General features: G+C 42.5%; 1 protein-coding gene across 5 annotated transcripts; it reads right to left on the reverse strand.

Annotated features, from left to right (window-relative positions):
* Positions 1 to 1,051: 1,051 nt before the first annotated feature.
* Positions 1,052 to 26,672, reverse strand: LOC102513889. Of its 5 annotated transcripts, none has more exons than XM_032496687.1 (7): positions 26,344 to 26,672; positions 25,246 to 25,325; positions 12,307 to 12,470; positions 11,437 to 11,554; positions 8,982 to 9,258; positions 8,415 to 8,476; positions 1,052 to 2,818 (listed from the first exon to the last, which is right to left on the reverse strand). In XM_032496687.1, the coding sequence occupies exons 1-7, from the start codon at positions 26,631 to 26,633 to the stop codon at positions 2,793 to 2,795; spliced, it is 1,017 nt and encodes a 338-aa protein (XP_032352578.1). In that variant the 5' UTR covers positions 26,634 to 26,672; the 3' UTR covers positions 1,052 to 2,792. The 5 variants fall into 5 exon arrangements, with proteins under 5 accessions (XP_032352578.1, XP_032352576.1, XP_032352579.1 ...); XM_032496688.1 differs by lacking the exon at positions 1,052 to 2,818 and adding an exon at positions 25,954 to 26,112 and having other exon boundaries at positions 7,678 to 8,476; positions 26,344 to 26,484; XM_032496685.1 differs by lacking the exon at positions 8,415 to 8,476.
* Positions 26,673 to 27,858: the final 1,186 nt, after the last annotated feature.

Raw genomic sequence — 27,858 nt, forward strand, 5'->3', positions numbered from 1 at the left:
ATTTTGTATATCAGGACTTTCCCTTTAAAGACAATGTAAGGTTTAGGAGTCAAATCTCTGGTACTAAGAGCATCAACACATTTTTTAATTGAGCCCTTTCTAATATGGAGCTATTTCACACTGTAGCAGTAAAATTAAACACTGTCACTGTCTGTTCTTTAATAGCTTACAAGTATTTTATAGTCAAGCTAGGATTTCAAGAAATATCCCCTTAGTCTTTGACTGTGAAACAATCTGCATACAATTTTTTCTTACTCCCTCTTCACTTCATGGACTATTTATAACTATGCTTAAAGAGACAGACTCAAAATGAACATAAATTGTGCATAAACTTAAAAGAACATTAAGCTCAGGCAAAAAGGTTAGTCTGTATCTTGCCACGCTGAATAAAATGGTTTTCTCAACAACTCAGAAAGGATGGAGCCTACAGGAATGTACGTAGGGGGTTCATGGAAGGTCCCCTGGGGAGGAGTGTCCATTCAAGGAAGAGGGTGCACTTTAAGATGTGACTCATCAGATACAGAACAGAGGACACGGTGGAACAATCAGAAGGGGCCATACCCCTCACATGCCCAAAGGCCCTAGTCTCAAATGATTAACCCCGAGGGTGAAGTGTGATGTATGACAGCAGCTGTGCTCAAAGTGCATCCGGGGCCAGGAGCATCAGCATCACCTGGAAAACCGTTAGAAATGCAAATTCCCAGGCCCCACTTCAGATCTGCTGAATCAGAAGCTCTGGGTTTGAGGCCAAGCTGGTTGCGTTTAACAAGCTCTCCAGGTGATTCTGACGCGCACCCAGGTTTGAGGACCGCTGTATTACAAGAGAAGATATGGGCAGATATTGTCTGTCCTCCGGCTGTTAGAATCAAAACCTCTTCCACCCACGCCCCCGCCCTGCGTGCTTTTCTCTCCTCGAGACCCCGCTCCCTTTTCTTACATCCTCCCCTCCCCTTCCCGCCCCCCCAACAGGTACTCAAACGTGCGCACACGCCCCCACGTGCCCCACTGCACACCTGCAGAGCAGTCAAAGAACTGGAAACCAGCCCTCATCTTCTCTTTTCGTGGAGAGTTTATTTCATTACGTGTGCACGGCGCTGAGGCAGGGGCGGAATTTAAACAATCCCCAATGAAGGAGGACAGCACCACATATTTATCACATTATACTGTTGTGTATTTACCCCTTACCGCTCTTGAGGCATTTGCATATAATCTTTCATAATTCAGTTCACTTGTTTAAATCATTTCTTTTCTTTTCACTTATTTACTCTGATGGGAAAGCTCATTTCACAGATCACTGGGGCCTCCCAGTGGCGATCTTTGGTAATTTCAGACTCGGGGTTTATTCCAGGAGCTTTGAGGGACTGGTATCCAAAGCCTTACTTAGCTCTTCACCTCGTTGGTGGAAGCGTAAGACAGAATCGGAGCAGGCTTTTCGTTTGGGCTGAAGTTTCCTCAGATGATGACTTCGGCCTCCTGCGTTCTCAGGCTCCGCGTTGCGTCTGTTGCCCAGAGGGATGTCAGCCAGCGGGCTGGGTCTGCTGGTCCGTGTGAACACCAACCAGGAGTATGTGCGGTAAATACAGAGCCTCTGGGGAGAAACTTACCCTGCCATTCCTTTTTCTCAGTAACCTTGAGGTTTTCCCCCTAGAGTTTACACTCCCAGCATCCTGCCTTTGAAGTTGTGCCCCCCCACCCCACCCCGGGTGGCCCCGTCCTGCCAGCAGCCTTGGCGACAGCGTTCTCCCTCCTCTCGGTTCTGGAACATTCCGTGTCCCGGCCCACGTCGCTCCCAGCGGCAACGGGCAGGGTCCTCCGAGCCGGGCGCCCCGACAGCTGCCCGGTCCTGAAGTCCCCCGCCGCCCCGCCCGCATCGCCTTACATCCCGTCACTGGTCCAGGCCTCCCGGCAGGGCGTGAGGCTTACTCGCATATCGACCTCCCGGAACCGGAACCGAGGTGACTGTCATCGGATGAACCTCGGGCTGACAGACACCAAAGGCCGTTTCCACTTGGCCAAGCACTTTGCTGCGGCGCCGCTGGTGTCCTCCCTGTCCCCCCTGCCCGGTCCCTGTGCCCTCTGCGTGCGCTTCCGAAGGCCACGCTGCCTGAGTCAGGTCTGCCCTCGCCTTGAAAGGTTGCTGAAGGGTGGTTTCCGAGAACCCGAGTGCTCACGTCACCCCAAGGCTTAGGTCCGTGCTGATGCAGTGAGCGCTACCACCTAGCAACAGCCCTGTAAACACCAGCATCGCGGGCAGATCGGATGATGTTTTAAAGTTCAGCCCCGCCCCCTTGGCCTTTCCTGCTGAGAAGTCATCTGAGGGCATCCACTGGCTCCACTTCATTCCGTCTGAGCTGTTTCAAGATCACTGCAGAGCTTTAAATTAATCAATCTAACTTTTGTTCACTATTCCTTGCAAAAAAAATGTTAAGTCTTTGCTGGGTGTGTACATACATTTATACACACTGTGTGATCTACTATGAAAAGGCCTTCACAATGCAGGTGCACCTCCCATTTACACTCTTTTGTGCTCTGGAGGCCAATAAAGACAATATTCACTAAACTAGATTGCTCTGAATTTGCTAGAATAAACTCAAATGCAGGGTTCTGTCTTGCAGGGCTCGGAGTGGAAAATGGACACAGGGTAGTACTTGAAGAGATCACGAGTTTTGGTGCCATAGAAACAGAGGTTCCCAACCGACAGGTGCACGATCTCAGAGAAGCCGCCTTCTCTCACTGAGCCTCAGTTTCTTCATGTGTAAAACAGACTAATACCTCTAGGGTATTAGAGGCAGTCAGTGAGAAGCTGTATGTGAAATATCTAAAACAGAGCCAAAAACAGTGAGTATTGTGTAAAAGGAGTTATTTCAGCAAGATTATTAGAACCTACAATTTTTCCAGCCCAGAAAGGGTCCCGTCCCTCCATCTCCTTACCCAGCTACAAGTTATTTCTCCAGGAAGCCCCTACTGACTGGGGAGCAAGTTCCCTGCTATCAGCACACTTGACAGTGCTCTGGAAACGTGTCTACTTCCCTCACCATGCATTGACTTCGCTGCCTCTGCCCATTGACATGGAACCTTGAAGCCTCCAGGAGGACTGGCCCATCTCCCTCACCCACTGCATGTCTACAGCCCCTGCTTGGCAGACTGTGGGATTTCAGTAAGTACTGAATGAATGAATGAATGAATGAATGAATGAATGAATGACAGCCATTAGATGACTTCCCAGAGAAGCAAAAATAAAATATCAGGAAAGTAAAAAGATAGCTGCATTAGTTATTTTGCATTTATTATAGCTGCCTTTAAGCCTCTTTGAATTACTTCCCAAAAAATATGAAATCTGTTCCCAGCAGCTCCAGCACTTTGTGCCCCTCACCCCAAGAATGCTGCACATCCTTATTATATATTATATTTATTAGAATAATTGTATAACTAGTCTAATTATAATCTTATAATTATTTCTCAATTCCTCTTTTGACTTCATGATTATAAAATATGTTTATCATGTTTGACACCCTTCTAATTCCTAAAGTGACCATGTATTAACCCCATAGATCCCAAGGAAGAAGGAAATCCTTGGTAGAAAAGTGTTAATAATTTGCTAGCTGCACACTGTACTTTTACCTCTGAACACCAGGTGGGTAAAGAACATTACTCATGTTTTTTAATCTAAGAATTTCTTACATTTTTATGGCCTGCTCTTTGGGCTTATTTATGATGGTTTGGGACAAAGAGACAACCTTTGTCATTATGATTTATACTCTTCCAACAAAGGAAACACAGAAAGAGATAAACCCAAATTAAATCATGGCAGTAGATAATAAAACCCAAATTAAATCATGACACCAAAAAAAAAAAAAAAAAAAAAAAAAATCCAGTGAAGGTTAAGTAATGGGCTGACTGATTATTTAAAATCAAAACAAAGAGGAGTATAGACAAACACTATGGAAAATGAAAAGATGAACATTTTCAAAACCTAAGCTACAAAATCTCACACTTACCAAATAAAAAACTTTCAGATGCCTTGCATCCATCCTATATTTGCAGCATTCTGAAATAATGCCTAGCCATTAAAATATTTTATATACCTTATTTTAATCCTACCTAGCTTGCGCTTTTGTTTAGAAAATGAAACTAAACTTGGTATGGTAAAGTGTTAGTGACTGGCAGCAGATAGCCAATATTTTCCTATCTTTTTTCTACTAATGCCATGTATCAAAAAATTGCCTGGACATCTGTTTTCATTTTTAGTGATGCTTTTAAATGTCTTGATGGTTGAGTGCCAATTCTAAAACTTGATTGGATTTCAAGGAAATACAATTGCCTTAGAAACAAAGAAATTGAGAGAATTGAGAGGGAAAACTCCTGCCTTCAAGCTTCCCAATGTAAGCACTGTTGATGACAGAGGCCAAAGGTTGCTTCAATAGAGCAGGCGGTCAATGGTGTATGCCCAGCCATCTAAATACGACACAGCTCTACTCAACCCAACTCAACACGAATGGCCAGCCCAGGAACTCTGAATAAAAGGAGTTAATATGACCACAGGACTAACAGACGCTAACTAAAGCCACCTAAGACACAACTGTCCCATTACTATGACCACACAATCACACAGAACACTGTCTTCGATTATATGTAGAACTGGAAGCACAGGAAGCAATTCCAGTGCCTGAAATTGGACTTGCAGGCAAATAGTTTAGCCTTAATTTCACATCACAAACTCAAAACTGTCAAAAAACCCTGAATGTGAAAATCATTTGTGAACTATTTCTAGGCTCCGTAAAGAAGGCATTAAGAATTAGGTCCACACACAAACACACTTGCAAATATTTATGACTTTTAAATTTGGCTTTGCCTGTACCCCCTACATTTTGTGAAAGTAGTTACCTGCTGCATCCCCAAATTTGTTTATCATTACCTTATAGTTTGGTGGGGAAAATGCACATATTTGACGATTTTTTACTTCCTCCACACTCAAATTTCCACGAAAATTAAGTTGAAGTGCAGTTGAAAGAAGAGGCACAGTGCAGTTAGTTTTCTTCTAAACTTATCAGGAAGCTTACTTATCTGATTTACTTAAGGTTCACTTTGATTCTTTTATTTCTAGAACCCAAGGTCCCCAGCTTGTTTTCAAAATTAGTACATGTAAATCTTTTCTTGCATCAAAATCCTACCCAATGGACATGTTTTACTTCCAAAGTTCATTCAGAAATTATCTATCTGAGAGGAAGGTATAGCTCAGTGATAGAGCGTTTGCTTAGCATGCATGAGAGCCTGGGTTCAATCCCCAGTACCTTCACTAAAATAAACAAATAAATAAACCTAATTACCTCCCCCCAGAACAAAAACAAACAATAAGAAAAATATTTTTTAAAAAATAACATGTAAACGCTAATGGTTACACACATGTAACACGTAAATTTTAAGCTGCAGAGTATCTCCAGCAAGTTGATATGTCTGCTGTGAAGCAAGATCTATTCCGTGATAACTGCTATTAAAACCTTAACAGTCAGTATGTTTATTCTATTAGAAACCCAGAAAGTTACTGCAAGAATTGGACCGAGGGTTTCAGTAGCATAGTTTAACTTGTCAAAAATATAAAAAGAAAGAAAGAAAAAATAAAAAGAAGGAGTAAAGGCAAAGCTCACAGTAAACTTCCTTGGATTAAAGTTACAAATCAGTTCCTAGCTATAAAAAAAAAAGAAAAGAAAAGAAAAAGTCGACTCAAATTACATCTTTGGAATTACATTATTGTAAAACTGAATCTAGAAAAGTGCGGAGAAACTACAGCAAAGAAATGAAAGTAGACGAGCACAGAGTGGAGCGAAGCAGGAGCGCACGGCACAGGGTGTGTGGGTGGGTGTTAAACTTTGCAAGTGAGCGCTACAAACAGAATAGAACAATGGGTATTGAACGCGGCATTTGACAGATCGACACTTCGAGAAAGAGGAACTGGTAAGAACCATATGGTTGGTTCTGTCCTAACACAGTCTTTGAAAGAAGGACACTTATCTATTCTACCTAAAAATGGCTTAGTAGTGGTATTCCAACATTTCTTAGCAGAGGAGCCTTTTTTTTTTTTTTCCTTAGTATCCCCGGATTTGTGCTGTTGCACCTAAAACACTCGTAGAAGCCCCTGGGGCGGCGTCTAGGAAACTTGAAACTCTAGTGACCAGTTCAAGACCCACTGAGGGAGTGAACTCTGTCAAAGATCCTAATGCAATCTGGGGAAGGTCGGCAGAACCTGGACAAGGCTCCGAGCTACAGCCCTGTCTGATGTCAGCGCTGGCCAGCCGGCCCCGGGGCGCAGTCCTCCTTCGTTTTACTGTCCTGTCCGCGCTCCCCTTGCTCCCTGCCCGAGGCTTACAAACCAGGATGCCGACGGCGTGCGGGGTCAGCCCTCCTCACGCTCACACCCAGCACGGCGAGCAGGTCTGTTGGGTTTGGCTTCCAGACTTGCCTAGAAGCAACCACTTCTCGCCGCGGCTGCAGGCCGCCATCCTCTCGTGCCCGGACGGCTGCCGCCGCCTGACCGCAGCCTCGCAGCGGGTCCCCTGGCCCTCCGCAGCGGTACCCAGGGGACAGCACCCGGAGAGCGCCTCCCACGGGGCGCTGGCGTTTCACTCCCCGGCTCCAGACCTCGCAGCCGAGGAAGCGCCCCGCTCTGCCGACTCCCGAGGCCTGGAGGGTGCTGCTCACGCGGCGGGCGCTGCCTCGATCCCCTCGCAATGACTTACTACCTCGCCCTGGAAGTGCTGCTGGCAGACGGCCCCCGGCTGTCAGCGTCTTCAGGGATTGCCTCTCCCAGCATGCATCACCTCACCCAAGGTCACAGCCGCCCGGCAGCCCACGTCCAGAGACTGAGCGACAAGGGCCATCAAGGCTCAGACACCTCGCCCCACCCTGGGCGACTCTGAAAGGCACCTGGGTCCAGCCCCTTTCCACAGACCTTGATCCCACTGATAGTCCCTAAAAATGACCTGCACACCGAGTGCCGTCTCCAGGTCTGCTTCGGGAGAACCCGGCCTGCCACAGAGGTCCGATGTGATCCAGCCCCTCTGGACCCCTTATCTCCCTACTGTCCCCCGCTCGCCCTGCTCCAAGCTCACTGGCCTTTGCGGTTTCTCCCCAGCACCAGTGTGCTCCGGCTTTCAGGGCCTGGCCGGGCTGTTGCTTCTGCCTGGAACACACTTCCCCAGCCTCCCTGGCACTGCTTCTTCCCTCACCTCCTTCCAGCTTCACTGAAATGTCATCTTCTAAACGGGCCCACCCTGAGAACCCAGTGAAGGCAAGACACCAGAGGAAAAGATTTCAGGAGGAACAGCTCTCCTCTTCCCCTCATGTATTTGCTTACCCTTCCAGGTTACTGATTTTACTTGGAAGAAATGACTTCACTCATTTAGAGAAGATTTTGAACATTACTGTTTTAAATACACAAAGGCAGAGCGATGGTTAAAAACAAAAACAAAAGCACACGCTCTGGACTCAGTCCTGGGCCTGCGGGCCTGTCACTTGGAAGCTGTGTGGCTTCAGGACAAGGGACTCCACCCCTGGCAGCCTCAGTTTCTTTACCTGTGCAGTGGGGATAATGATGTTACATAGACTCCCACAATGGTCGCGAAGATTAATTGATTTTATGTACATACCAGGCTGTGGAAACTCTAAAGGGGCGTGTGAATACTGGGAGTTATTGGGAGATGACCCCAGGAGCTGCACATACCAAAAAACCCCCTGGGGGTACACCCGTATCCTGGCGTGCAGGTCAGGGTACAAGGAAATAATCTTTTCAGCTCTGCTCAGCTCTGAGTGGGCTGGGAACTTCCAGCAAAGCAGGAAGGACTGGGCTTAGGAGGGGAAGTGCCACTCCAAGGGCACAGAGCCGGCCTTCCGTCACTGAGAACCCTGAAGACTTACCGACCAACACAGTCTCCTTATGTGGAACAAAAGTCCTAATAGTTTGCTCTCCCCGCATTGACTTTAATTACTTCAGACTCTATTCTAATCTCTAAGGTCCTTGTAAAAAACAAAATCACACAGGATTTCAGATATCTAGGTCTATGCGTTCATCAGCAGAGCTTTGAACTTTAAAACCGGCCATATGTCTAGTTTTTTGAGATTAGGGGCTGAAATCTTTTCGTGTGTATTTTCAACCCAATGGTTTTATATCTATTTTTGTTTCTTGTGACGCAGAATAACTGTACTTGGTTTAAAAATAAAAACAATAACTCCTCCAAAATCCTTACTGTTTTGATGTTTCCTTCCGTTCACTTTTCATCTACTGGGGAAAAGCGTCCTTGCCCACAACCTCACATCTACAAGCGTGATTGATTTCAAAGGTTGTGCTGGAGGGCTTCGCTGCCAAGCACAGAGGACAGACCACCGAAAAGCTGGCACGAATGAAACCACAATAATCTCACCCTGACCGTCACGTTCCATGTCTGTCTTTTCAGGTTTATTTGCAGAACCCATTTCTTTATTTCTGAAGAGAGAATTGCATAAGCTTATGTTTAAAATATTTTAGAGACGTCATGATTAAAAAACATCACTCTACAGTTATGCGTTAACAATATCAATCAAGTGTACCAATTATTAAAATGATGATAATTACAAATGGTGCTCTAGAGAGAGAAGGAAAGCAGACATTGTCCTAACCAATCAGCACACAGAATGGCTTTGCCGTCCTCCAGATCCACGTGCTGTACCTGGGAAGATCCCTGTCTGGGGTGATTGTGTGTGTGTGCGTGTGTGTGTGTGTTCCCTTGGGAAAGTCAGTGCTACATCAGATTACCCAGGGTCTTTGTTCAAGTAATAATCTGCTAGAAATTGCCTTCGCTTTGCCAGTCCTCCTTTGAGAATATCATGCATTCCTCCGATTTTTCCTCACAGCTTTATACAACTTAATATTCAGGCTGGGGAAACTGGAAATCTCCTCCAGGTCAAACAACTCCTTAAATCTATCTACAAATTTATTTTCCTTCTCCAACCTGAATTTCATGACCCAGAGGATGACGGTGGTTTCTTTGCACAGATGGTCAAAGGTAATGAGGAGTTCTTCCAGGAAAGGGTGCGCGTAGACCACGTCGGCTGCCAGGATGTAGTCAAAGTTGTTGGAAGACCTGGGGAAGTTCTTGTCTAAGGCGATGCCCCAGGAGAGCTCCTTAACCTGAGGCAAGTGCTTACATTTCATTTTGGTGTTCCGGGAAATATTATATTGCAGGTTTCCAAGTAACTCGGGTAAATCTGTGGCAGTCACATGTGCCCCTGGGGAACAAAGGACAGTAGGAACTCTCGTGGGATAAGGTGAGGCAAGCAGGTTTCAAGGCACCACGCATTCTGCAATTCTGCATGATCGCCAGCCCCCAGGAAAAGACTGGTCAGTACACATAGGAGGGAAAGCCCTTCAAAGTAGATGCTAAGGCAGCTTTATGCCTCCCCTTAAAAAAAATTAGAGCCTCATGGTACTTTTGCCCTCAGTTGCATTTTTCTGTTCTCCTGGTTTTTTGTCTGTTTTGTTTTGTTGTTGTCGCTGTTGTTATTTTCTATTTATCTACTTAAAAAATCAAGAGAAAGGGAAATTAAAAATATTTGGAACCCTCATGGGAAAGATCAGATGTCACTGTTGAAAGGTAAACAGGCTCTTTCCTAGTCTGAGGCGCGGGCACGTGAGACTGGGTGAGTGTCTATACCACGGGGCATCCTACGGTTGCACAGGCAGTGTTCAAGCATGAGAAGGGGAGGAAGGGAAGGAGACATTTCAGTGTCACTACCCTGAGAGCACCACGACATCCACGTTCCTGCCTGTGTTCTCAGCTGGAACCCAGTGTAAGTGTGACTCTTCTCACCGAGAGATGTTTAAAAGCGAGCCGCGACATGCGCAGGGTGCTCGCACAGCCGAAGGCCACAGGTGCAGGACAGAAGGCTCAGAGGAAGACGACATAAAGGATTCCCGAGTTAAAGATGAATACAGGCGGTGGGCATTTTTCGGAAATAAATCGGAAACCAATAACCAATAAAACTCGGTCCTTTAACTGAACTTTGAGCAGCAGTGGAGCCTGAAAACAATGTGGAAATGAATCTAGGGCTGGCTGATTCTGCAGTGTCAGGCAAGAGCAGACTCGGGCGAGGAACGGCGGAGAAGCCCAGCTCCGCCCAGACCAGTTTAGTGCACATTCCTTGCCCATCGTGGCAAGTTGCTCTGGCCATGACGGCATTTTCTGGAAAATACTAAAGTGGTGGAGAAATATGCGTATCCTTGGCAGAACCACAGAGTATGGATCTCCACATCCTAGGGTGGGTGGATCTATAATTTTCCACAAATCTTTTTGAAATTCCAAGATAAGGAATGACCCCCTGCCCACAGTGAATATAAACTATCTGACTATTAAGATCTTTGTGTCCAGAGAGGTAAACGCCACCACTTTTGGAATATTGACTTAGAAAGCTTCCATCTTTTGATATTTGTGTTGAGTCATACAAGCGGACCAAAAGGATCGATTCGTTTTAATGAAATGAACAACTTCCCAAAACATAAATTCTGCTCCTAGATCAGGAAGGCTTCAGGTATAAATCCAATAGTGCCTCTGACTCTGTCCATACTAAATGGAATAGTGACCTTTGAAAGCAGTATCAGGATAGACTAATTTAAAAACACATATATTTGGGGAGGACTTCTAGAGGCCTGTATTTCTCCAGTGTTTAAAAGTTGTAAATTGCTAAATGTTGAATTCCTCTCAAGTTTTTAGAGCGGCAGGTGTACATTTCTGAAGATGGATCTGGGTAGCGCAGATCAGAGAAGGCAGCCAAATCGAGGCCGTGAAATAGACAACAACAACAGAGAGAGGCTGAACTGAAGCAGGCTCAGGCATACACAGAGACCATCACACATTTAGCTGGAAGAGAAGATGCTGGTGGGAGAACAAGGGATCACAAAAGAAGAACGGAAATGAACCGATAAAAATAAATTCAAGGGCAAATGCCTAAACTTAGAAGCGGACGTATTTTCTAACACTCTTCCTCTATTCTAACCGGTGCTTTTTCATAAAAGCGTAGGACATCACAACCCAAACGGAATATACAGCTACACGGGAACGCTGAAGTGGGGCTGGAGTTTAAACAGGGAGGATCAGAGTCCCAGGGGTCGGTTCTGCCAGTGCCTAGCACTCCGCATGCCCTGCAGCGGCCAGGATGCTGGGTGCACCTCCCAGCTAGACTGCACTTGGGACCTACACCCTGTGAGAAGCATTAACACAGCTTCCCAGAAAACTCTGAAAGAAACCAGTTAGGTGACTTTACAGTTGGTAGAGTTTCTTGATGAAGCCCATTCAAACCACTGAGGGGTCACAAATAGGCCCAGGGCATAGTACACTGGGTAGTAAAAGCAACCAAAGGTATTGGATCACCAAATTCTCTGACCCCACCCAATCAGAAATGCCTACTTACCGAGTAGGCTCGCCACGATGGAGACCAGTCCTGTTCCGGCTCCAATTTCAATCACATTTTTGTCGACCATATTATATTGCTTTACATTTGTTTCCAGAAAATAGCATAGAACAAGGGCCTGTGAAAATTCAAAAGAAGAAAAAAGTAGTGCTTGGTAACTGAATACAGAAAGTAAAATTAAACTCTATTAGATAAACATCCCACGAGTGCGTATACAACATATGTATGTTGCCACACGTGAGTACACATGTGCATCCAAACACATCACTTCAGAAAATTATCAGCAGAAGTACATCTTGTGATAGGCTCAACATTTAGGATAGAGGGAGTCCTTGGGGATTGCTGGGGAGAAAAGAAAACTACAAATACAGAGTTCAGTTACTTAGGTTTGATTGCCTTTAAAGAAAGGTACTTCTAATAATGACAGTCATTTTAAAGACGTTTGTGTGTGGAATTGGGGCAGACAGCGGTAGGAAACGGGTGTCTGCTCCCTTCCCGGGACACTTGACGAAGGAGAGGTGTCAGAGAATCCTGTGTGTTGAGACTAATACAGATTTCAATATAATTGTTTGATTTAAATGGAGGTAGTTATATGGAAAATAAAAATGTTTACTATTCTAAACTTTTGTGACTCATAATCACAAAAAAACTTAAGGCGTAGACAACGTTCTTTATTAACCTTCCAAGTCAGAAATGGAATTAATTGTGGAAGCATTTTCCTACTTTCGTGATTTCTGAATTTCAGCGTTGTTTGAAGAACACATAAAACGGAACTGTGGAACCTGTTTTCTCCTTCCAAATAGCATATAATAATGAACAAAACTGGCTGAAAAATATTTGAGATGTAGCAGAATTTGCATGACGTTATACCGATGGCCAAACAACAGCACCGTAACAATCCATGGCCTCCCTGATCCGGATCTCCTGACCAGCAAAGTGGAATCCCTCCCAGGAGGGGGCTGTTATAGAAGCTGGAACAAAACATCTTGCCATGATCTCTGCGACCACTTTCTTGTCATCACCTCCTCTGTTCTCTGAAAGGAACAGGAAAAGGCAGTGTTTGTGGTTGTGTTAGTAAAACCATGACAGAGGGAAGAACTTGGTGGAAAGGCTGCATTTCTATTTTTTCTAAATTAGTTTTGAATAGTCATTGGCTTCAGGTGCAATGTAATCGTAACATAAACTATTTGAAAATAATTCTTAACAGAAGCTAACATTGCCTACATCAGAGCAGCTACATCTTTCTGATGATCCCTGAAGTTGAATTCACCACTAGTCATTTCTGCAATGCCATGTGAAACAAGTAATAATTGACACACTTTTTTAAAAGCAATGTATCTTAAAGGCTATCAATCTATTTACCTGCAACAAGAGAAAGACTGGTGATGGAATATAAGATTTCGACCGTTCTTCCGGCTACACAGTACAATTCCAGTTATTTCAATAATGGAATAGTAAGTAGCATGTCCTTTATGGCCTGCCTTTATCCAGACAAAAGACAAATCATACCACCCAATAATACGCCCTTGTGCTATTTTATTATTACTTATTTTTATATTATTACTTGGGGGCAACTTATGGCATCTTAACATCCCCAATATCAAATAAGTTTCATAAGCAACATTAACTACCAATTATGAGCACACACTTCACATGCCAGACCGAGTTAAAGACACTGTATATAATATTTCATGTTATCTTTGCAGCAGTTTTGTGAGGTAGGCATTACTATTTTCACTTTTACAGATAACAAAACCAAGACTCAGAGAGCTTTACTAACTTGACCAAGCTCATGTAACTTGTAAATGGAGGAACCAAAATGTGAGCCCCTTTTTAGTTGTTCCAAAGCCCCTTCTCTGCACTATAAAAAAGCAATGATGTCATTTTTAAAAACCAGTTGTCTCTACGAATTTACAAACTAGTTACAGAGCAAGAACGCATCTCTCTCGAAGCCTCCGTTTCCCTGTTTGTAAAATGTGAAAGGCAGAAGAACCCGCATCAGAGAGTGTTGGGAGATCTACGTGAGAGGATGTGCGTAAAGTGCTTAGCGCTGTGTTACACGGAGCTCAATAAATTATTATCATTGTCATTGTAACTGTTACTGTATTGTGGTCATGAAACTAAATGGTAAAACAAGACACCAGATAATCAAAAGTATTGGATTGTGTGGCATTTGACTGAAAACCCTATAGTCACTCGTAGAAGCAGTGAGTACAATGATGGCACCAGGGCAGGGGCAGGGGGAATGGGGAGATGCCGGTCAAAGGGCACAAAGTTTCAGTTACACAAGATGAGTAAGTTCCGGGGGTCTAATGTGCGGCATGCTGACTATGGTTAACAACAATGTGTGGTACCCTCGAAATTTGCTAAGGGAGTAGATCTTCAGCGTTCTCTCACTAAAAAAAAAAAAGAAAGAAAGAAAGAAAGAAAATGGTAGTATAGCACAGGGAACTATATTCAATATCTTGTAGTAACTTATGGTGAAAAGGAATATAAAAATGAATATATATATGTTCCTATATGACTGAAGTATTGTACTGTATACCAGAAATTGACACATTGCAAACTGACTATACTTCAATAAAAACATACTAAAAATAAAAAATAAAAAATAAGCCTTCCCTGAAATGACAAGAAAAAAAAAAAGAGCTATGTGATGTGGGCTGCATGCATCTATACATGGATGTGACGAGGGAGAATAAATTGTAGATTATAGACATCACTGTGAACTAAGAAAGAAAAATGATTTCTCCAAAACAGGGGCTGGAGCTTAAAGATGAAGAGGCATCTCTGAACAGCCCCAGCTGGGGAACGACCCAGGAAATAGATGGAATTGTGTATTAGGACACTCTGGCACCCTTGCCCACGTCCTCCTCCTTTTCTAGCCCCCTTACTAGCTTTTCCTTGCAAGAGAGAAGCCGTCATCTGATTAGCAGCCTACTGTGTGGACTGGGCCGTGGTGTTTCCTAGTGGGAGGGGAGCTGTGCCTTACAAGGTCAGCCCTCGTGTCCCGATGCCTCTCCCCACCATGTTCATGAGGTTGGCTGAGCTGGGCAAAGTCCTGCCTCAGTGAGAACTTAGCCAATAAGAGCGTCTAGGGCTGCAGCCCTTTATCTCTAAGTAGAACAGGATCACTGCTGACATCCAGATCATATCATGTTAAATGTCTGCCACTCTAAACGTGTCTTTCAAAATCTTTTACACACCTCATGGCTGAAATTACGTTCAGCAGTCCCAACTTCGCACTTGCTGGTTTGAAATATTTTTCAATGCAAGATATAGAAGATGATATGCAAAAATGGAGGGAGACTCTATGCACTTAATGGGGTGGCTTAATACTATAAAAATGTCCTATGTACTCAGTATAATATCAAGCATACTTCCAGTTAGCTTTTCTGAGAAACTTGTTATGCTTACTCCAAAACTTAAACGGAAAAGTAAACATTCATGAAGAGTCAACTTCGCAAAAAAAGAACAAGGGGTAGGGAGATATTTGCTTTATTAGGTATTTAGATGTCAAAGCCATAGTAACAAAAACAGTGTGGTACTGGTGTAAGAGAAAAATGGATCAGTGGGCAAAGTAGGGGTCACAGAGGCAGACCTACGTACGGAGAGGGGACGGGGCAGCTGGCGCATTATCTGGAGAAAAATAAAACTGGATCTCTGTGTAATATCTTTCATAAAGCTGGATTCCAGAAGGATCAAAGACCAAAATATAAAAGGAAAAAATTAATTTAATAGTAAATAGTACAGGGTGATATCTTTGTGAAATTGAGAAGAAAACCTTCTTAAAACCTGAAATACCCCAAAGTGATGAATATCCTTGCATTGAAAGTAAAGATTTCTATTCAGTGAAGAACATCATGGATGAAATTTAAAAATGAAAGATGAGAGAAGATATTCTAAATTGTCTAAGACTGAAAAGGGACTAATATCTTGAATATGCAAGGTATCTGAGTAATCTCCAAATTAACAAGGAAAAAGATGGCGACCGCATCAAAAAATAAGCAAAGGATGTAAACTGGCAGGTTACAGAAGAAGAAATCAAACAAGCCACAAAGCAACATGGAAATGTTCCAACTCAGATATAAACAAATTAAAACAACAAGGCATCCCTTACATTCATTAAACTGACAAAAATTAGAAAGCTGGATGGAGAATGCTGAGCTCGTGGGGATGGCAGAACCTCAGATACCACTGATGAGAATATAGAAGGTGGCAGTCATTCTGGAGAGCCATCTTATGATATTTTGTTAAATTAAATATACAAATATCCTATAACCCATCAATCCTCCTCCCCCAAATTTTTACACAAGTATTTAAGTGGATATGTGTGAAGATACTTATCAAAGATACTTATATATAGAATATATAAGCAGCTCATACGACTCAATAAGAAAAAAATAAACAACCCAATCCAAAAATGGGCAGAAGACCTAAACAAGCAATTCTCCAAGGAAGACATACAAATGATCAAAAAGCACATGAAAAAATGCTCAATATCACTAATTATCAGAGAAATGCAAATCAAAACTACAATGAGGTATCACCTCACACCAGTCAGAATGGCCGTCATTCAAAAATCCACAAATGACAAATGCTGGAGAGGCTGTGGAGAAAGGGGAACCCTCCTACACTGCTGGTGGGAATGCAGTTTGGTGCAGCCACTATGGAAAACAGTGTGGAGATTCCTCAAAAGACTAGGAATAGACTTACCATATGACCCAGGAATCCCACTCCTGGGCTTGTATCCAGAAGGAAATCTACTTCAGGATGACACCTGCACCCCAATGTTCATAGCAGCACTATTTACAATAGCCAAAACATGGAAACAGCCTAAATGTCCATCAACAGGTGACTGGATAAAGAAGATATGGTGTATTTATACAATGGAATACTACTCAGTCATAAAAACCGACAACATAATGCCATTTGCAGCAACATGGATGCTCCTGGAGAAAGTCATTCTAAGTGAAGTAAGCCAGAAAGAGAAAGAAAAATACCATATGAGATCGCTCATATGTGGAATCTAAAAAACAAAAACAAAAACAAACAAACAAAAACAAAGCGTAAATAAAGGACAGAAATAGACTCACAGACAGAGAATACAGACTTGTGGTTACCAGGGGGGTGGAGGGTGGGAAGGGATAGACTGGGATTTCAAAATTGTAGAATAGACTACACTGTATAGCACAGGGAAATATACACAAAATGTTATGATAACTCACAGAGAAAAAAATGTGACAATGAGTGTGTATATGTCCATGAATAACTGAAAAATTGTGCTGAACACTGGAATTTGACACAACATTGTAAAATGATTATAAATCAATAAAAAATGTTAAAAAAAAAAAAAGATACACATCAAACACACTAGAATGGTTGCTGGGTGAAGTGGGAAAAGGGAGTAGGAAATGGGTAAAAGAGGAATGAATGAATGAACAAATGAATGAATAAGACAAAATACAGACAGATATACATCCAACCGCAGGGCCTTGCTGAGATGATGGGCGTGCACCACGACCTCATGGACATGATTAACTCACACTTCAGTCCTGAGCCAAAAATGAGAAAGTAAATAAACCAAAAACAAATAATGGTATTTCCAAGAAATTTAGGGGAAGGACAAAAATTTCTCATTTTGGTTTTCATGGAAGACAAGTTCCTCTTGGGAAATTTATTTCCCAAATCTTAAAAGGGGAAGAACCCTAACATTTTCCAACCTTGCCGTTATTCACACTTTTAAAACAGATATAATACTCCAAATAAAAAGTCCTAGAATCCTAGAACATCAGATGGAAAGCGCCTTAGATGGCTTCTAGTATAAGCTTACACCTGATTTGGGAACCTCATGTTCATGTTCATGTTGGGTATAAAATAACAAGCCCAGCTTTCTCAACCTCTTTGAATAAGTCCAATGAGACTGAATGTGCTCCTTCACAAGGTGCCTGTTCTGCAATTATAAAATATGATTATTGACCAGAGGAAACCTTAATTCAAAAAGATACAGGCACCCCAATATTCATAGCAGCACTATTTACAATAACCAAGACATGGAAACAACCTAAATGGCCATCGACAGATGGCTGAATAAAGAAACTGTGGTATATTTATATAATGGAATACTACTCAGCCATTAAAAATAATAAAATAATGTCATCTGCAGCAACATGGGTGGACATGGAGATTGTCATTCTAAGTGAAATAAGCCAGAAAGAGAAAGAAAAATACCATATGATATCACTTATATATGGGATCTAAAAAAAAGAAAAAGACAAACGAACTTATTTACAAAACAGAAACAGACTCACAGACATAGAAAACAAACTTGTGGTTACCAAAGGGAAAAACCAGGTAGGAAGGGATAAATTGGGGGTTTGATATTTGCAGATACTACTATATATAAAATAGATCAAAAACAAGTTCATACTGTATAGCACAGGGAACTATATTCAATATCTTACAGTAACTTATGGTGAAAAAGAATATGAAAATGAATATATGTATGTTCATGTATGACTGAAGCGTGACAATGTATACCAGAAATTGACGCAACACTGTAAACTGACTATACTTCAATTAAAAAAATACACAAGGAAAATGTGATTATTAAAAATTCTTCCTAATGCTAAACTAAAATCTGACACCAGCAATTTTTTAATTTATTATTCCTAAAGGTCAGCTCAAAGATGAGCAACCTTTTATTATTAAAACATGTCCCAAAATTTTAGGGACAGGGAAATAGGCAAAGAAAAAAATTACAAGTCGAGTGCCAGTCTTAATAATTCTCAGCTCAAGAGTAAGCAATGGCCCCAGGCAACTTTCTAATTTCTCCACGGCACTGAGGCAAGAATGGGAGTGAAATGGTCTTGAGTGCTTGAGTCCTGAGGGAAGATGTAGTTGCCAAACTGTCCTATAAGCTCCAATAACCTCATCCCCTAGTATCTGGGGAGTCCAATGGCAAGATGGAGGTAGATTAAGTTTGCCCTTGTTGGAAAGTTCCCTTACGGCCACCAACGAGCAGGGACTGCCAGCCAAGATGATCTCCTGGCCTAAGTTCTGTGATCCCATTACAGAATCCTGCTTAGGATCCAGACAGAACCAAGCATTCTCTAAAGAGCTCTCATCTGACCGCACTCTTTACCACTCCTTCCCCCACCACTGCAAACACTGACCTTTGGCAGAGATGCAGAGAAAGCTAAGCGATGAAACACCGATATTCTTCAGCGAGCGTCACCTCTTCTAATATATTTCACTACATTTCTCCTTAAACAACGGCCTGCATTCACATTCAGGAAAAGCTCTAAGAACCAAATAATATTGGTAATATGTTGTATCTGAACTTTAACTTTCATTTCACTATGTTCACTTGCTGTGCTTAGATGGGAGCGAGCGGGGCGGTGGAGGGGCAGCGTTTGCTGTGGGAGTTCTTTAGGGAAAAGCAGAGAACATTAATTGCTTCCTTGAACTTTAGCTGAATGTGCCCTCTTGGGTCTCCCTGCAAACTCCTTGTAAATGCAGCACTTCTTTGACAAGGCACCCAAGGTATCAGGGATTAATAGATGTTAGAGTACACTAAATCCCAGGAGCATCTCCTAAAGTCCCACTCTTTGATATAAAAACTTTGCCAGTGAATATTTCCTGCTGCCAAACTGACATCTCTGACTTTGCACTTTCCTTGAGAAGTTAGTTGACCAGATTAGTGCTGCTGTCCTAACAACTACGTGTAATGACAAATGACTCCTGTTTTTTCACTGTTTTTCTAAATAAATAAAGCTAGTCATTTTTTTTTACAGAATGACCGTATCTTTACCTCTATAAAGAAGTGAGATTAAAAGTACGCATGTGAATATATTATATAATCAAAAATAACTCATGTTTCCCAAAATAAAGGCTCTTCAAGGGGATTTCATGAAACAATAATAATCACTGTGAATTGCATACACACTCTAAGGACACAACTCTATCCAGCACACGTGGCCATTCAGAATTATACACCAAGGATGACCACCTACCCTACAGAAAAAATTATCAGATTGAAGAAAATTTAATTGACAATGTTATATATTAATATAACACTATTTTCATACTTAATATTCTCTTTAGCATTTAAAGGCAACATGAATACCAGTCATTCCATAAGAAGTGACACTCATAAAAAATAGCATAATCGATAGCAGGAAACCAAAATATACTGAAGTTGGCCCCTTAGAATAATTTGTCTAGACGTAATGTGTAGGGCTTTAAAAGCAAATATACACACACAATTATTTCTGTCTCACAAATTTGCTGTTTTTCAGCATTAACTTCTATTTAAAGATTTTGAGGTAACAGTTTTAATGGGTAGTTATTGATTTTAATGGTAGTTATTGATTTTAATTGTAGTTATTGATCTCAATCAAAAGACGTGTTTAGTGTTTTAGCAACATCACCGCTCATTTCGAGGAGGATGACAAGAACCGCTGAACAGGAATCTGATGGGAAGAGCTGCACCATCACAGGGGCGTCCCTAAAGTCACCTGTTGTCACAGAAGGGGGAAATCTGAGCTCCAAACATGACAGACAAAGAACGGGTCCCTCAGAGTGCATGCCTCGTTAGTTGTTGACTGGAATTGAATCTTGAGAAGGTTAACGAATGAGTGGATATTCTTTGGTTTGGGGGTAAGGTTTGAAGAGCAATTTTCTCCAAAAATTAATAGCATGATCATACAATGGAATTCTAATTTACACTTCTGAAGAATAATTTTTCCACACATGTTCTCTCTAGCCACTTAGGCCCGAGGACAAATAGCTAAAACTGGGAAATGTTACACAAAATGTTGAATCTTGGCTTCCCTACATGAAAAGCAGAAAACTTGTGTTATCTATACCTTTAGATAAAAGCTATCTCCTATAATCTTAGGATATTATTTGATTAATGAATTTAACATTGAAATATAAATATTAAAACAGCTTGTAAATAAAACAATCAAGAAAGCATTACAATTATGTTGCTATCTTAGGCTTATCTATTTTAATACTTTATGATTCAAAAAAAGCCTTAACATCATTTTCCTGCTATTAAATCTTTGCTGAGAGAGAATAAAATCTACCAGGTGCTCTTGTTCTCCTGAGAATTAAATGCGTTTCAAGTATGAAGTAAAAATTAGCAAGATTCTGCCACATTATGATGATGATTTTCCTAAGAGGAAAATTCGACAGCAAATTGACTTTCAAGGCTGGTTTGCAACAAGCCTTCAAAAATAAAGGTTCTCTGCATTCTTCTCTTTTATACTTTTGAGGTCAGTAACAGCAATAATAAATGGAAGGGTCAGATCACAGAAATACACGAAGAGAAAAAAAATTCTTTAATAACTCTGACAAGTGAATTTAAGCTTCCATCTGAGGGCTGTCATGAAAACCTGTCAGCGAAATTTAAAGTAAAAACCCTTCAGCGAAATGAAAGAGACTGTCATTCAACTGAATCGTCTATTCAAAGATGAATGTCATGTGCTTCTTAGAAATACCTAGAGAATCTTTTTAAAAGACGTTAAAGATATTTCCAGATTAGTGAACGGTCACGGGCGAGCCTGAAAGCCAGGGTTCTGAATGCCTCAGCGATGCCAAGGTCTCAGGCCCTTACATTGAGACTAATTCCTGGGAAATTTTCACAGATGTTTTTCAGTCTGGATGTCGGCTTAGTTTCACCAATACATTGAGGCTGTAACATTGATCAAGTTGCCCAAATGATAACTCCATTTCCGGAAGAAAGAAAAGTCATTTTTTATGGAGACGGCTCAGGATGTAAAAGGGAAAAAGAAAAAAAGAAAAAAACAGAACACAATCTAGTTGTCCTCAAAGTCTGCTGCTGGGATCATAGTGGGGACAGACAATTTAACAAATGCCAATGAAGTGTGCTGAGCACAGTAAAAGAGTATTTTCTAAGCTGCTATGGGAAGCACACGGCCTGGCTGAGTCAGGAGAAGCATCTGGAGGAGGAGACGTGTGAGCTGACGTGGAGGAAGGTGTCAGGCAGGGAACCAGGCAGGGAAGGGAGGAAGCCAGGTCAGGGGAGAGGTGACATCCACTGGCCGGTGGCGGGCCAGGGAGGACCTTGGAGGGGGGACAACATGCCTGAAGGTGCAGGTTGGGATCAGACCCGTGGGCCATGTCGACCTTTGTTCTACAAGGTGAGCGGGAGCCAGTAAAAACCATGAGGATGGAACTGACACAGTCAAACTTGCTGTTTGAGGATTGCCTTCCAGCAGCAGCCACTGAGGCTGGGTTGGAAGCGATTAGAAGTCTCCAGCGATGATCTACACAAAAGACACTCAGGAGTCTCCTGTGAGGCGGCCCCCTGGGTCTCAGAGCCACGGGTGAGTCTGGGGGCCCTTGAAGCAGGGGTAGAGCGCCCTTCAAGGGCGACAAGTGGCGTGCAGCCTTGACATTCAGCCCTGAGTTTTGAAGACCTCCGAGGCAGATTGTTATATTTTAGAGTTCTTTTCATTCAATGTGTGGAACGTATCAGTCTTATGTAGCAGATACTTACTCAGGCTACTTTTTAAATGTGTAAGATGTGTTGATGAATGCTTCTCACATTAGCGATTATATGTGTTATAATACTCCAACCAGTACGTTAACGTATATTAACTCAGACTGCAGTCTGATGTTTCTTAAACAGCAACAGAAGGACTCAAATAAACTTTCTTCTTTCTACGATAAGGCAATGTTGCTTATAAAAGCCGTAATCCCCATGAATCCAATTCTGTAAATATTTGTGAAGATCCTTGTGAAAGATTTTCATGTGCTATCCCCAAGTCATGCATTTTACTTGGTCCTGGAAAGAGGCAACTGACTAGTGACTGGAAACCCATGATCACCCCAGTGAGCAAGGTTTCAGTCGAGCCATTAGGCCTCAGATGTAGCTAATTCACTCACTCCCTCAGGTGTAGAGTCCCTGGACACTATGAACACAAAGACAGAGCCACATGTAAGTGCTCTGGTGGAGGCTTAACTAGTCAGCTCAGAAACAGACAGAAAGCTCCACGCCACCAGGGACTCAGGAAAGAATGACCTGGGCCTCGGTGACTCTTGGTCTGTGAGTCTAAGAAGAGAAGGCAGGACAGTCCATACATAGGTGCCGACGTGGGCTAAAGTCCACTGGCAAGAGACCTGACCAATTTTCCAGTTTGGGAAACCCTGAGAACTCAAACAGAGGATAAGCGGGGGTCCTAGCATGATATAAAACACTTTATGTTGTACTTGAAGTCTTAATTTTATCCTATTGGAAACAATGAGGCATTGAAGAATTTTAAGCTGAAGGAGAATGTGATAAGATTTGAATTCCTGAAAACATCATACAGCTCTGGGAAAAGAACCAGAGGAGATAAAGAAAGAGAGCCAGCCCAGGGTGGGGCAGCCAGTCAGAAGGCAGTTAGCAACCCTCAGAAGAAGTATTAGACTTGATGCTGCAAACAGGGGGTGGGGAGCAGAAAAACAAATTAGGAGGTAAAATCAGTGGGATGCGATGAGGAAGGGTGTAAGGAAAGGGGAAAGACTAGCGTGGCTCCGGGTTTCTGGGCAGCCGGAGAAAGGATGTTGCCATAAACTGAGATAGAAAATACCGGTGGTGGGGCCAATCTGCAAAGGAAAATGATTTTTTACTGCATATTAATCAGTGGTGTGACACGCTGGCTGTGGAGGGAGGCTGCTCGGATGAAGAGAAGCTGCCGCAGGTCCCCTTTGGCACCTCAGAGGCCACGCTGCTCCTGGGGCTGCCTCCTAAGCCAGCCCATTCCCGTTCCAGAGGACGCTCATCCCGGGGGCAGGTTTCGCTGGGTGACACTTTCTCAGAGCTGTGTTGCGGCCGGAGGCCCTTCCTACCCGACCTGTTCTCTCTCCCCCTTCCCAGGTGTCAGACCTGCGTGGTGACCGGAAGGCTCTCCATGCCTACTTCTGGTCCTTCCCTCTTTACCCTCCACAAGCATTTCCCCCCAGAAGTCTCTTGCATGTTTCATTCCATTCCGGCATCTGCTTCTTAAAGGAACGAAACCAACACGAGGCAGTATGAAGGGCGTCAAGTAAGTAGCTGGGGGGAACACATTTAGGAGTCACTGTGCACGCGAATCGCTGAGCCGTGGGTTAGGATGTCCCTGCCAAGGCTGCAGACTTGAGGAGCACTTTCTGTTTTTTAACATGTTGCTACAGGTACTAACAGCTGGAGAGCAGCTATTGGCAAGAGTAGGCAACCTAAGACAGTTGGGATAGTTAATGTAGATGAGGTTTTAGACAGTTTAGAGAACAATGCAGCATCAGGAACCATAGCCAGAGGAATTTTCAGCATCCACCACAGTCCTCACTTTAACCTGTGTGTAACTAATTGACATCCTGTAATTCTTGGATCTTCGGGCCAATGTTGAAACAGGAGAACTGGGCTCTGGGTTTGCTCATTCCTTTTAAAGTGCAAGACGCTTCAGTAGAAAAGAGTTAGGACAGGAAGCCAGTATCCTTCAGTACTTGAGAACTGAGTGTTCTATTAGTGGAAGCCTTTCCAACAAAATGCCATCTGACTCTGTCCCAGTAGCACACACTTCATCCCCTTAGCACCGTGCCTGTGAAGGTATTTTTAAAGCTTCAGTTGGCTATACAGATGATAATGGGCTGTGTTTGTTCACGTTGTAAAATATTTTAATACTAGTTCTGTCTCTACCTTACCTTGAACTTCTTCCATATCCTTTGTAATTTGCCAAATTATCATACGCAGAGTTGAAACCAAGCATTGTTATTAATTGTAATGATAATGATGAATTTTATTCATAAACTGCAGAGAAATTGCATCTGCATTCCAATCATCTAAATGGCTGGATGCTCTAAGTGATTACGACTTTAAATGTTTAGATTTGCAAAAATCGCTACAGTAAAACCATTCCTGTTTAAGCCGCGTAGCTGCCAACACTGGGCATACACCCAGCTCCCTTGGCCTAAAAATATGCTCACCTAGGTAGAGGCCACCTGGTATGCCTAAAAAGAGGGAAAAAAAAAAAAGAAAACAAGACTATAGTCCTTAGAAAATATGCACAGTGTGTAGATGAAGGAGAGAGAGAAAGAAGCCAAGATAATTAAATTCGCACTACAATTGTTCTACAAAAAACATGGTAATAATTCTTCTAGTCTATGTCAAGAACATATGTCTGCATTTCTTGTCTCAAGACAGTGGGGACAGTCGTGTTATGTAATCTATGCGAAGTTAGACTTGATATTTCGGATGATGTAAAAACAATGGGTTAATTCCAAACAACTCCACTGGTAGGAGAAGTCAGCCCTGAATTCCCCTTACGACAAGAAGTCAAATTACACTGTGTATCTGACTCTAATAAATACATCAGAGGGACCATAAACACAGAAATGTTTTGAAAGTCTAAAATCATCTTTCACGGAAGCATTTGTAAAAACTTGTAGTTTTGCATAGAACTATTTTTATCTCTCTTGCAATCTTCCTTTCTGAAAAGAAATAACACAATCATGTATTCAGTGTCTAGTGCTCGGGGAAAAAATGTATTCCACTTTTGCTGATTGAAGAAACTCTAAATACCTAGCAAGTCTATATATTTAACTTACTATCTGTCAAAATTATCTCTAATATATCATCAGGACCATAGGTCTAGCAAAAGACATTAGAGATATTTACAGGTGAGCAAACAGGTCAAGATACAATATGCAACTGACAGCTCTCTTGAAGACCTTAGTGTATACTGCAAAGGCGAGCGTTTCTATCTTGCTGGTTGTTTGTCTTCTTAGATTTGGTCAAATTATATAAACAAAATAATTTACCTTTTTGAGCTTCTGCATCCATTAAACGATGAACTAATGGATGGTTATATATTGATGTTTTCTTGATCATTCCTTGAAAACTAGGCAAAAATACATTAAAATATCAAGTGACAATAATGAATTTAAAATGTGTTAAGCACTTTCATATTTACCTAATAATAAAGCTTAACATCAAATACAGTAGAGAAAATTATATTAAAATATCTTATTAATAAGTCATGATTTTAAAAAGAGCATCGAAACACAATCTATCTAGTACAAACCAAAATTCACTCAGAAATGTTAAAAGCTCCTGGAGAAAGAACAACCGTCAGCAGAGACTACCTCAGCTGTCACAGAGGAAGGCATTGTCTTCACACTGACTAGTCACAGAGCAGTCCTAACGCTTAGCACTGATGAACACGTTGGGGGGAAATTGGTTTTAATCAGTGTAATAAAAACCACTGCATTCATCTAAAACAAAGCTTCCTACATAACAACAGATGCAAAGTTCACTCGCTCTAACCCAGGCGTCTTTAGCAGGTACCTAAGGTCACACGGCACAATCACAAAATGGTTTTTTGAATAACTTCTATTTTTAAAACTCCATACCATCTCAGCAAACATATTTAAAATGGAAGACATTCAAGTATGTTCTGCCTCACAAACAGAGTGTACCATGCAAATAAGCTTAAGCGAGCTGCAGCTCTAACTTCGGAAAACAAAGACCTGATGTTCTTCATCTCCGTCTGGGATCGTTTAATAATCACTGCATGACCATGAATTTATACAGCACTCCTTTCTTCCAAGGCTCCCAAAACACTTTCCACAGCCACCACATTTTTCTTTACAATATGCCTCAGCAAATTAGAAGACAAATTATTTCCCCTACAGTTTACAAACAAGGAAAGTCAAAGGTTAAATTAGGTCCCTGAGGTCGCAGGGCCAAACAGTGGTGGTCACCCGCTCCGTCCCCAGTTTAGTTTCTCTTTCATTAAAGATAGCGGTCTTATGATGGCACGTGCGGCCTGAGGGCCAGCGCTCATTACATGTTAAGTCTGGACGTACATATATGTGCGAGTTAGCTGGGTTTCTCAGAGGTTAAAAAGTATCACCCACCACTTTTGCTTTGCTGATGACACCTCTGCTGCTGCCTGCAAGTCGGGCACCAAAGCCCTCGGTGCGCTACTGTACACGCTGGCAGCCAGTCCTCCGGGGGTCAGGGTCCCGACAGCTGCAGCTTCAGGGCCTCTGGCTGTGCAGCAGGGCGGCTGGCACGGCCGTAAGTAAGGGGGCTGAAGACAGTGAGGAGGCAGATTCCACGTGAGTGTCCTGTGAACAGAGCGAGAGCCAATAGGTGGGCATAAACCACGCCTGCAAGGGAGTGAAGACCTGTTAGGCAAAGCCATCCCAGGACGCGGCCAAGAGCTATTTGAGTCCACAGCTGTGACGTCCTTGCAACGGAGCCCACGTGCTTCTCATGTCACCTGTCTGGGCGCGTCCTGGACATCGTTTTTAGAGTCAGACGACCACACCAGGGTGTTTGCATGCAGCAGTTCTGGGCACAGGAATTAAAATACCACTGTTCCTTTCTCTGTCTGGCTTGCTTCATTATGCTGTACACCAGAGACCGACACAACATTGGAAACTGGCTATACTTCAATAAAAATATATATTTTTAAAATACCACCATTCCTTCCTCCTTGGGCTGGACAGGAAGGTGGAGGGTACACGTTGCCTGTGTACCTGCTCGTGTGCGTGGAGGGCTGCATCTCAAGAGGATGAATAAATCTCCCTGGTCACTGAAAATAGCCTGAATAAGAAGTTATCGCAGGCAATGAAATCAAGCAATATTGCAAAGTGAAATAAACCAAGAAATGTGGGTACCTCTTCTAAGAAACACTCCATACACCATGATGTCTACCACCAATGTACACATACCATGATGAACAGAGGTCATGTTAATTTATTGGACAGGATTAGCAGTCTGGGAGCCTGCTTTTAGTCATTCCTGCAAGAATTAGCTTGTGATTTTAGGAATTTACTTAGTGTGTTTCCTGGCTTCCTCATTTATAAAACAGAGGTATAAAAGGCATACAACATACATTTGTGAGATGAATACGGTAGGTGAAAACATTCTGGAAACTGCAAAATCCAAAACAATGAAAATAATTATTCACAGGCAGTTAATTCTGGGCAGAGGACATTCTCTGTTTTTGGGGTCTTTTTAAAACAAGAATAAAGAATCATTTGGTGAACAAAAATCACCTGTCTCTTCCCACGAGGTATTTGAAAGAGCAAGAAACCTCAGTGCTGGATTTCTTAAGAGGCAGAATCTTCAAATCAATCAACTAAACCGACATGATGACAATGATTATTTCAGTTATACTGAACTGTTAACAAAAAAAAAGTACATAGGGACTTGTCTCCAGCTATAAGTAGCTTATAGCAGACCCCCGCTTCTGGGTAGAAAAGCAGATTTTAAACACATATACACACACACCACCTGTTAGAAGGCATCAGACAGCTTGCCAAGGCAGCCAAGAATTCCATGCTTTTGTTTATCATTGTTGTACAGAGGCTAGAAGCCAAAGAGAGGACACAAGAAGGGCGCCGGCAGAGATCCTGGCAACC

Source organism: Camelus ferus, chromosome 14 (assembly GCF_009834535.1).
Source record: "Camelus ferus isolate YT-003-E chromosome 14, BCGSAC_Cfer_1.0, whole genome shotgun sequence".
Lineage (NCBI taxonomy): Eukaryota > Metazoa > Chordata > Mammalia > Artiodactyla > Camelidae > Camelus > Camelus ferus.